The sequence below is a fragment of the Athene cunicularia genome, assembly GCF_003259725.1.
Source record: "Athene cunicularia isolate RWA chromosome 7 unlocalized genomic scaffold, athCun1 chr7_part1, whole genome shotgun sequence".
NCBI lineage: Eukaryota > Metazoa > Chordata > Aves > Strigiformes > Strigidae > Athene > Athene cunicularia.
The window spans coordinates 33346897-33357670 of record NW_020799107.1 but is presented as its reverse complement, the minus strand read 5'-3'; the positions used below and the strand labels follow the sequence as shown (position 1 = coordinate 33357670).

General features: G+C 39.1%; 1 protein-coding gene across 1 annotated transcript in view; it reads right to left on the bottom strand.

The window, feature by feature from the left end:
• Positions 1 to 10774, bottom strand: part of KYNU (kynureninase) — a 54466-nt gene continuing 43692 nt past the window's right edge. Inside the window, exons 10-13 of the mRNA XM_026852724.1 lie at positions 7099 to 7151; positions 5509 to 5594; positions 1923 to 2153; positions 1 to 435 (exon numbers count right to left, since the gene is read on the bottom strand). Of these exons, the coding sequence (XP_026708525.1) occupies positions 283 to 435; positions 1923 to 2153; positions 5509 to 5594; positions 7099 to 7151 (523 nt within the window). The 3' untranslated portion in view covers positions 1 to 282. The remainder of the gene's footprint in view (positions 436 to 1922; positions 2154 to 5508; positions 5595 to 7098; positions 7152 to 10774) is intronic.

The window sequence follows — 10774 nt, the reverse complement described above, 5'->3', positions numbered from 1 at the left end:
CAATTCTTCCATGCTTCTCAAAGCTAATGTAATGAAACTACATAAAATGTTTAAGAAAAGCCCCATTAAAATATACAAAGCATACTAATTCATGAAGTCAAAGTCAAAGCAGAGTGGAAATATGAGCTTTAATAAAACTATGTCTGTTGTAAATAACTATTCAAGCACAGTCATTTTTTTGCAAATTGCACGGGATATAGCTCAGTCTACTCGAAGCAAAGAATCGCTCAGCGGGATAAATGCATCTTAGTCAGAAATAGATTAAAAGATACAGCTGAGCCATCAATAAGAACCAGATAGCGCAGTATTGTTTGCTGTTTGTTTTGAAGATGTAATTGCAGATCCCAGGATTTCAATAAATCTGTGCACATCATGGAAAGAATTGTAGAGAGGAACTGGGGCAATGCGAAGAGCATTTGGTTCTCGCATGTCACACTGCAAAACAGAGAGGGAACGCTTAGTAAATTCAGGTCACTTCATATTCATCTGTCAGACTGTATTTTTAAATGTCAGCCTTGTCTTTGAGGAAGAATGACTGGACCAACAAGGAGACACATGTAAACACTTTGGGACCCCCAAGAAACTATTGTGAGGAGCGTTGTTGTGAAGAACACAGCAAGAAGAGTGGTGTGCTACCTCAAAAAAGGATGCAAGGCTCAGGATGGGCAAAACTCTAGCAGTGTCAGTGAGGGGTTCCAAACCAGCTGTGCATCTCCACAATTTGCGTTAGCACCTATAACAACCTATGGTTGAAGGAGCACACAGGTGACAAAAAAACCCCACCACAAAACAGAAAAATGCCAGTGGGATGGAGCGTCTTCTAAAACAGGTACAAGTAATGTTGCAGAGCATGCAGTATTTTTCTTCCTCCCTCTTGTGAATTTGAGCATTTCTCTGAATAGAATAATCTCTCGTATTTGAAGCATATTACTGCATCATGAAGACGAGCCAACAGCGTAAGGCCCCATGCCCTCTAAAAGCAGCAGTGCCTGGAATTCCCTGGCAGCACCAAAACAGGGGCATATTTAGCCTAGAAGAGTTGCCCTTTGGGGATACAAGACACCAGCAGAAATAAAACTCATATATCATTTACATGACGTTATGCTATCACCCTCACCTCCAAGTACTTCTGGATCACCAAATGCATGATCTTAAATTAAGCTTTTATTCTTTTTGAGCAGTGCTCACCGGTAACTGTGCCATTCTGCGTGCTAAAAGCACATCTCTGAGGAAACGGCAGCTTTTATATCCCTCCTCCTCAATGCCTCGCAAAGAGGGAGGGTTTGACCATTTGCAAATCAGGAAAGGGCCTGGTGGAGGCTCGGAGCTCCTTGCCATGGTCGGGTGTGTGAGCTGTGGCACTGAGGATGGTGAGCACCACCTGAGCGCTGCTGACTGCCAGCACCCCGGGGGGGGGGCTCGGACCCCCTCTTTGTGGTCTCTGGGCTCATGTCTGGACCCGCAGGAGGGGACCTGGACAAGAACACTGAACAGGGGAGGCGTGGGCAGGCAGTACATTGCACTGGACAGCTCTAACATATTCATGTTTTTCCGGTGATTTGGGGTTTTTTTTCTATTTTTTCCTGTCTTTCCTGTCCAGACCACCAGCTTCAGATCCATAATGCCTCCCACCACAACGCACCCACCAAGCAGCTCTAACCTCAGTAGTGACTCCTGGGTGCTTCTCCCAGAACTACTGGAAATAATAAAGGACAATGAACAGACTAGCAAATAGTTTATAAAATAACTCAGTTGATTATTCACACAAATAAAGACTGAAGATGCTACGTAAGCAATTTTCATCATTCCCAGTCTTTTTTGGCCCTGTATAAGACTATATTTGACTAAAAGAAAAATTATAACTTTGTTATGGTACAGGTTCACAAAACAGTGCATAAGAAGATAAAGTCTGATTTACTCACAGCTACTCCTCTCTTCTCCAGCTCTTTAAACACAGATTTGATTGGAAGGGAAAACGATAATGTGAGTTGGCAACCTCTTTCCTCAATCTGAGATGGTGTGATTATTTTTACAAAGGGCTTCTCTGGATTTGTTTTATCCTCATTATAGTAATGTTTTATCAGGTATTCCAAGTAACCGGTGAGTAGAATGGATTTCCTTCTCAATGCCTTCATTGTAGTTTGACCAAAAACCTGTAATGATTTCAAATCATTAGGATGATAATGTGTTGCTACAGAAAATAAAAAGGAAGCAAAGAAGACTAAATGGGTAGCAGATTTCTCTATATATTATCACGGGAATCAAGTGGTAATATCAGATAGACATTATACACAAACATGGCAGGGCTGGGCTTTTGAAAACACAGGATAATGTTATTACTTTAGATAACGAAAGACATTTCTGTCTACTGTTAAAAGTTTTACACGCATCCATATCTGCATAAATGAACTTGCACACAAAAACAGTTTGCTAAGAGAGCATTTGCATCTCTTCAGAGGACCCATAAATTCTCTATAGATACAACAGGGCTGTATGATACTCAAAAATCACATACAAGTTCTCCTTTTTATCTACCTCAAAATCCGATGGTCGAGACTGAAACATCCTGACTGTGAGTTACAAATTCTTGCCTTTGAAAACACAACATTTATCCTAACACATTGACTTTACGGCTTGAAGTTCTGTGCAGTCTCTCTAAGTCTCTGCTAGCCCTCACGAAGAGAAAATATTCATGTGATCCTGGTTTAATATCTCCATGCTCTTACACAGCCACAGGGACTGGTAAGCTGCAGAAACTCAAAACATCGTGAGATGTACAAAAGCAATTGCTTAATAATGGCAGTGCTACTTTGCCACACAGACAAGAACAAAGTGGCAGAAGAGTCTGGGAGCAGGAGAAGGCAAGACAGCCTCTTCTTGTGTTCTGGAAAGGCTCAGTTACAGGGAATAATGGAAAACACGACCCAGGAAACAATTTACCTCACCCTTCCTTCTCTTCTTCTCATGCAAGCAGGTAAAAATTATTAAATATAGACATGCTAGTACCCGATAGTCACTTCAGATCACATTTTGGCACATAAACGCAATATCACCGCTCATGGGCAATTGTGCCTTCACTGGCTGCAGGCTGAAAAAAAACGGCAAGGCGGAGGTCCTGTATGAAAATCCATGATCTTCACATTCAAGAAAACACTGAGGGAGTAACACTTTTAAGATTATTTATATCATAACCTGGAAGACTATATAAAGAGGAAAGAGAAATCCTACTCAAAAGCACAAGTCGGGTTTCCAGTAGCACCTGGAAAAGACTCTTTTGTAGAAAATCCCAAGCATTACTCCGTGATGCTATCACAACCACTAGATGCTGCCCAAAACCAAAAGCCCCTGCATGTGTTTTCTGCAAAACAAAATATGGCTGCTGTAAAACAGACTTTGCATGGAGACGGTGCAGTCACAGGGCTGAATGTGACAGGGACCAGGGCTGTCAGCACTCAGTACTTGCACAGGTCAGCAAAAATCTAGAGGTGCTTCCCTCACCATACAGACAGACAAAGAGTAAACAGGACTATTCAGCTCATAACTGGAGGTAAAATGGAGACCTGCCTCCTATTCCTCTGGGCTTTGGAGCAGTATGAGGGATGGATCTCCTTAGGCTGCATGCAAAAATCTGTTTGCTCAGGCTTTGTGCAAGGAATATTTGCCCTCCTGGGTGACATTTTTTGAAAAAGATCTTTTAAATGTGGCTGTAGAGCGCTCCCCCTTTTTCCATAAAAGGGAGCAGCCACTGCCATAACAGTCACTTTAAGCATTATTGAGGAATAACATCCATTAACACTTGCAGTTTTCATTGTTTCCATTGGAAACACTGCCTTCTGCTTAATGTGTCCCAGTGAAGGTGGCATGCAATTTCACTAGCCATCTCTTGCCAGACATGAAAACTATTTTGTTTCCCACTGTATTAGAGCAATTAGCACTGGGAAATCCTGGCTGTGCCAAAAGGTAATGCAGGCACGGAAAGGGGAGGCGATGGAAACTGCTCAGCCCTCATTGTTTGAGGCTCCCTGCAGTGGGCTAAATGACATCAACCCACACAAACTGGAGCACTGACAATCTGGGTCATAGCAGAATAGCTTTCAGCTTATCTCGAAGGTCACATAAAGTTTAAAAAAATATATTGGATGTTTAAGGACTAAGAAAATAAATTGTCAGGCAGAACAAGAAGCATTGCTGTGCCCTTTGCAGTCCTTCAGCGTTGCATGTAAGCTGGAGAGAGCACAACTGGCAATTTTCTGACTTTGTTTGCTTAAGATACTGTTTTTTCAGTAAATAAAGAAGAGGGACATACGGCGTATGGACACTGCCCTTTGTTCCAGCATCAGCTTTGCCATTACACTAGCATTAACGGAATGCTCGCAGAAATAAATTTCTCCCATTTTTGCTGGTGGCAAAACCTGGCTAACCAAGGCTGGCTTGAAAAACAGCTTAGGAAAAAATTTAATATAGTACCGTATTGTAGGGAAATCTATGTAAAACGCAACTTCTCTTCTCTGAACACTTTGAAAACCGTCCCTCAGCCACAAAGACCTGCAGAGTCCTGCGTTTCAGGGGTGAATAATCCGTAAGAGAAATGCTGCTACGTCTCGATATGAAACGCAGCAGGGTACAAGGTGTTTGGAGAACAGCTGGATGCCTTCAGACAGGGCTGAATGGTGCTTTCCAAGGTGGACCAGAGGTTTTCAGCACAGGGCTCACACCTTCCTAGAAAGAATTAGCTCTGTATGGCAGGACTGCCCTTTCCACAGCTCAGTGATTCGGGCAGAGATAGGTCAGAGATGGGACCTGCTCCTTTGGCCACCAGAAAACTAATGGAGAGATGAAAGGTAAAAACAGTTTGGAGCTATCCTACACTCATGAATTCCCCTTTTAGGAAGCGTTCACAGACAGCTTTTGTCTTGTCTGTTATCAAAGAGCCTACAGCAGATGAGAGGTTCTCTAAGCCACTAGTTCAGCTCAGGCTCCAGAACACCCAGTGGCCACATCCATTTTCTTTCCTAAAGGAGCTAAGTCTGCTTTGCTCAGGGAAATATATGTAGAAGCAACTTGGGATGCAACTTTTCAGAGTTAACGCAATTCCTTCATAGGAAGATCTCAAAGAGCATCCCTCATGAGTTGCACTGAGGCAAGCTCTGAGTATCTCCATGGGAAAAGCTGCTGTTTGCACTGAGCCCTGAAAAGCCGGGACAAGCACAGTGCTAGAGGTCAGGCTTGGAGGTACAAACCTCACCTACACTGGGTCCAACAGCACAGTTTGTGGGAACAGTGAAGGCATTAGTATATTAGAAGCCTGGATCTCTCAGGGTTGCGAGGTTATTTTGTTTGGGTTTCTTTCCCTCCCCTCCCCCTTCGCTTTTTAATTATTCTGCAATTTTTTTTTTTTATTTTTTTTATTTTTTTTTTTTTTTTAAGGGAGACGGCAATAACACATGCAACATTCATTTAACATTTTAATACTCTTAAATTCAGGCTCAGGGCAAACCAGTCACTTACCTCTAAACTAGCTTGCAGAGAACAGACCAGTAAAATTGGAGGATTTGATAACCGAAATCCATTAATTCCTTCACTTAGTTGTAATTCTGAAAAATAAATAACTTATGTTAGTGGTTTTGTTTGCTTCCTTTTAATGAATTGGACCTTATCTTGAAGTCCATCCTCACACAATAAAATATTTCACTAATGCGGCCTGTAGGAATCAGTCATTAAAAGGAAATAGCAATCTATTCACAGCTAATACCCTTAACTTTGAGAGCAGCCCAATTTTATCCAGCAGAAGACCTCATTAGCAGCTTCATGGGAACTAGAGAACTGCAATTAATTTGTTTAAATGGTGTGTGTTAAAACAACCTTTACACTTGAATCTCTTTTAACACTGGCACAAACCAGAGAAATTCCAAGTCAGCAGAGGCACGCTCATGCGAAGCTGCGGTGCACGGGCAGGGAATCATGTTCCTTAACTTTATTAAACTGACGAGACACATGGGAGACTGCGGATGCAGCTAAGTGTAGCTTCAGGCCACGTAGAGAAGTTGTATAGACTTTTAGGCTGTGAAATTTCACAAAAATCTATTTAATAAATCTACAAAGCCTCGCTGTAAGTTCTGTGTCACCGTTTATATTTTCTGCTCCAGCACCAGAGCTGGATGCTGTGGAGGAAACGCTTTTCACGCACAGCAGACTGGCTAATTTTATAATGATCACTGCCCAACTTCTCCCCTATAAACTGCCTATAGACATGAATAAAGGTTTTTCTTCTTCTAGCAGTATTTCAAGGTAATTTGTGTCTCCTGCTGGCTTTCCGTAATGCCACTCTCTTACATTTGGTCAGAAAACAAAGAGCAGACTGAGCCTATTAAGAGAGGTGTTCTCCAGCCAAAGTCACGTCAATAGGCACTGCCACAGAAAATTAAAAATATATTAAAACCAAAACAACCAATCAAACCAAAAAGCTCTTTTCTCCTTCTCATCCCTCAGGATGTTCTGTCTGCCATATTTTAAAATGGAGCTGAACAGTCTGTCAGATTTGTGAAGGAGTCCTCGTTTCATATTGGCGCAATAAATACTTATCTATTCCAAAGCAGATTTGGTGTTGCCTTGTAACTCATCCTTCGCTAGTGCGAGGAATTTGGAGATGCTGAAACATTAGCGGTACTTTGTGACTTATGTCAGGTTGCCTTACCTTTATTTATATAATTTTTCATTAATTCTAGTGGAACTAATCCTTAGGAAAGATATTACCCAAGCAAAGGATAGCAGATCCTCGCTCCTCAGAGACTTACAGGTTTAATTCACTGAGATACTTTGAAAGTTTCATCCGTATTCTAGATTTGCATTTTGAAGGTATTTTAGCAAAATGCCTAGAAGCAGACAGTCAGACCCGTATGCCCAGAGACCAAATTTATTCCCACATTTGTTGTTGTTAACTCCATTGCATTAAATATTTGGGATTAATTTATCTTAATAACTTTAACATAAGCGAGGAAATGCAAAGCTCTATCCTTTCTAATCAAACTACTATAAAAGTGAGCTGGTTATATATAAATACATCAAATAAGGTAAAATTGAAAGTGCAAAAGTACATACTGTTTTCCATGAGGAATCGTGTTTTGAAGTCATGACCCCACCAGCCGATTAGCCTAGAATTTCGTAAGGAATTTAAATTAATATCAATTTTGGTATAATATCTTTTAACTTAGATTTCAGGGTTAAGAAATACATAAGATTAAGAAATATATAAATTTCTATTAATACATTGAATTTCTAACAACGACATAGAAATGTAATAAATTCTATAAATAGCTAGCACTAAAAATTTAATTTTATTATTTGGGAATTTCTTTTTAACTACTAATGGTGAAATGTACCACATCTTTCAATTAACTATTGATTTCTAACAATATCCATTTTGTCCAAATTCATTTCACAAAAGAAAAAAATAGAACAGAAATATTTCCAGGTTTTTTTTTGTTGTGTTTTTTGTTTGTTTGTTTGTTTTTCCCAAGGCATTAAATTCAAACCCTCTCCCTCAGTTTAATGAATATTGAAAGCTAAAAGGTGTTATAATATCTGACTTTTTTTCACCAAGAAAATAGCGATGGACAGCAGACAGACAATAGGACCTCAAAATATGGATTGTGTGGGCATTGCTTATTCCGTACTGTTGAGACAGCAGTGTGAATGTTGAGTAAACTTTAATTCTCCTGAATTTATTCCTCAAAAGCTTTCCTTGAAATAAAAACCAAACCAGTTCAATGAAAAAAAAAAATTAAGATCATCTCTAGGAAAAAATTAAAAAATTATTTCAAAAAATCATTTATCCAAGCTTGTACATCACGATGATACTACATTAACAACTCATTGAAATTTCCCACGTATCAACATTATGATGATACTGGGATGTCACCACCACAGTCTCCAGGACTGGACATATTGGACACCATTTCTTCCAAGGCTTTGCTCAGGTTTCTCTACGCCAGTTAGCAGAGTTGTTAGAAAAAAAAAAAAAAAAAAAAAAAAAATCTATAAGTAAACCTGATGGTAGAGCAGCCTTCCTGGAGGGAAGTCATTGCCCTTCTCTAAAGCAGGACCACTTCTTTGCAGTATGCTTAAAAGAGCTTAGCTCTGCAGAATTTAGTCCACGTTTGAGTTAAAAACTTGTTATATGAATACTGCATAGCGTAAAATAAAGTACTTCATATTTCTGTATAACAACATAGGTTTTATGTTTACTTCTATGAAAGGCTCTCAGCTGCATCCAAACATAGTGTATACAGAAAAAGCATAGTTTTTTTCTTTATTGCTGCGTGATGTTTTTATTATTCTAAGGCCCATGAAAATCAATAGTGCAATATACATTCATTTCAAATGAGATATTACATTGCCAAAATGAATATACACCAAATAAAGCATAATGCATCTTCTGCCCAAGTGACTCAGTTACTGACGCTTTGAATCATAAAAGATATTCCAACTATATAATATGAACTGCATAATATATATAAAAAACATTTTACTATAAGCCCTGAATATTGTATGTTACTACAACATGATACTAATGTCAACGGCACACACACTTCATGAATTCCAAAAAGTTTTAAACAGAAAAAATATCCATGGGAAGTATGACATTTGGACTACGTAGCAAGAAGAATACAATGCTATGTTCTATTTGGACCACATCCGAAAGTCAAAGGCAAAAATAAACATCAACCAGGACATTACCCAGATAGAGCCTGATGAAAAGCACTCTGGTTGCATTTTGAATACTCAAAACTTGCTAACTCTGAGGCTGGCTTAAAACCAGATCTCTGCTGCAGCACCACATTTGCAACTTGGAAACTGAAATTTCAGAACTTTTCCAAAATGACAGAATGAAGGATTTTTTTAAAGACAGTTTTAACTGTCTTGCCCTTTCCTACCATAACATTGACAATTTGCTTTTTTTTTTTTTTTTTTTTTTTTTTTTTTTTTTTTGGCTGTTCTAGAACTTCAGAGGTGTCACTACAGGATGTGCACTTTGAGGCAGCTCTGGTCCTACGCTCTCATTGATCTAATGGTCCATATGGATGTCACATTATTTGACATTTAAGTTGACAGGCTTCAAAGTGTGGAAATTAACAAAATCTTTTCAAATTAGCAATTTGCTGTTTACAATTTTCTGTGAAAATTTTGAAATGAAGTTGCCACTGCTATGCCAAATTTCAACCTGTTATGATGGGAAATAACTAAGGTGTTAAACCCCAAACATAAGGCTTTATAAATGCTCGCTAAAAATAATAGGCAATAAAACTGCACATTAAGATACTGCAGTAAAATTTCTTATTAAAGTGATGTTACTCTGCATGCAAAATGAGTATTTTGAAATGCAGTCACCATTTTGACTATCCCTGCTTCAAGAACAAAGGCACCAAGATCTAAATTGATTTTGAATTCCAAACCATAATCTTTACAAAATCCATAACTTTGAAGGCTCTGAAAAATCTTATGTGATGTACTTGTGTTTAAAAATCCCTTAAACTTGTTAGTAACAGGGCTCTAAAGTTACATTCTTTTCATTGCAGATAAAACGTGTTTTGTGAAGCGGGTTAAAAATCAACGTCTGGGGAGAAAAGGGTCTGATTTTGCAAGCGTCCCACTATAAATCTTGAGAATAATGTTTTACTGGTCACTGCGCTTGACATGTAAATGTATCCCAGTATGTAAATGTTATCCCAGTGCCGGCCAGCTTGTGATGTGTGCCCTGATGGCATCCTGCTGCCAGCCAGGCCCAGGTACCCTCAGCCTCCCAGGGATGCTCCTGGAGCAGCCTTGTAGCCAACATCTCTCTATCCAGCAGCAAAAACATACATGAAACCCATTGCCATCATGCCAAAAAGGAAAGTAGATTAACCCAGAATCAGCTCTGGGACATTCTGCGAGGTGTGCATGCTCTTACAAACCCACTTCTATAAGAAAATAACTTTTTAAATAGATAACTCATTGTTTTATTTTATACCTCAAAAAAAACCCGTGTCTTCATGATTTGATAACACTGAAATAGGGAATTCTGCAGCTTTCCAGTCTATACACAGAACGAGTTTTTAAATCATAGAATGGTTTGGGTGGGAAGGGACCTAAAAGATCATCCAATCCCAACCCTCCTGCCATGGGCAGGGACACCTTCCACTAGAAGTGCCACATTAAATTTAAAGCAATCTGTTACTAGCTCAAGTTCATAAAACAAGTGGGCATATAATGAAATGTGGCTGAAAGGTTTTGAAATTCCTTATTTTTACACCCCAAAATGTTCTCGTACTGCATGAATCAATGAACAAAAAATTGCTGGGTTGGAAAAGTGACTCCAGAAGGGAACAGTATCCTCTCATTTAGTCATGCTCCCTTTAAGTGCATTGACACCAGGGAACAATCCCTTCAATAAGTAGTTTTATTTTGTTCATTTTCCTTCTTCCTATCTGTCTGCTTTAGACTGAAATGCTGGTTGTTCATAATTTGAGTCATTTCATTTGTAGTTGCATTAATGATGCAAGAGTGGGGGATATAATGATCACGATGTATGTGCAGTGTAAACATCAAAGACGATCCAGTTAAAGAACACAGAAGAAAATACAAAAAAAAAAAAAAAAAAATCCTTTGACCTTTGCTTGGAAGTTACAGATGATCATGCTACTCATTTATAATGTACAGCCTGAAGCGACATGGGTCTCATTTCCTTTCTTGGCATGAAGAAGAAAAAAAAAAAAAAAAAAAAAAAAAAAAAAAA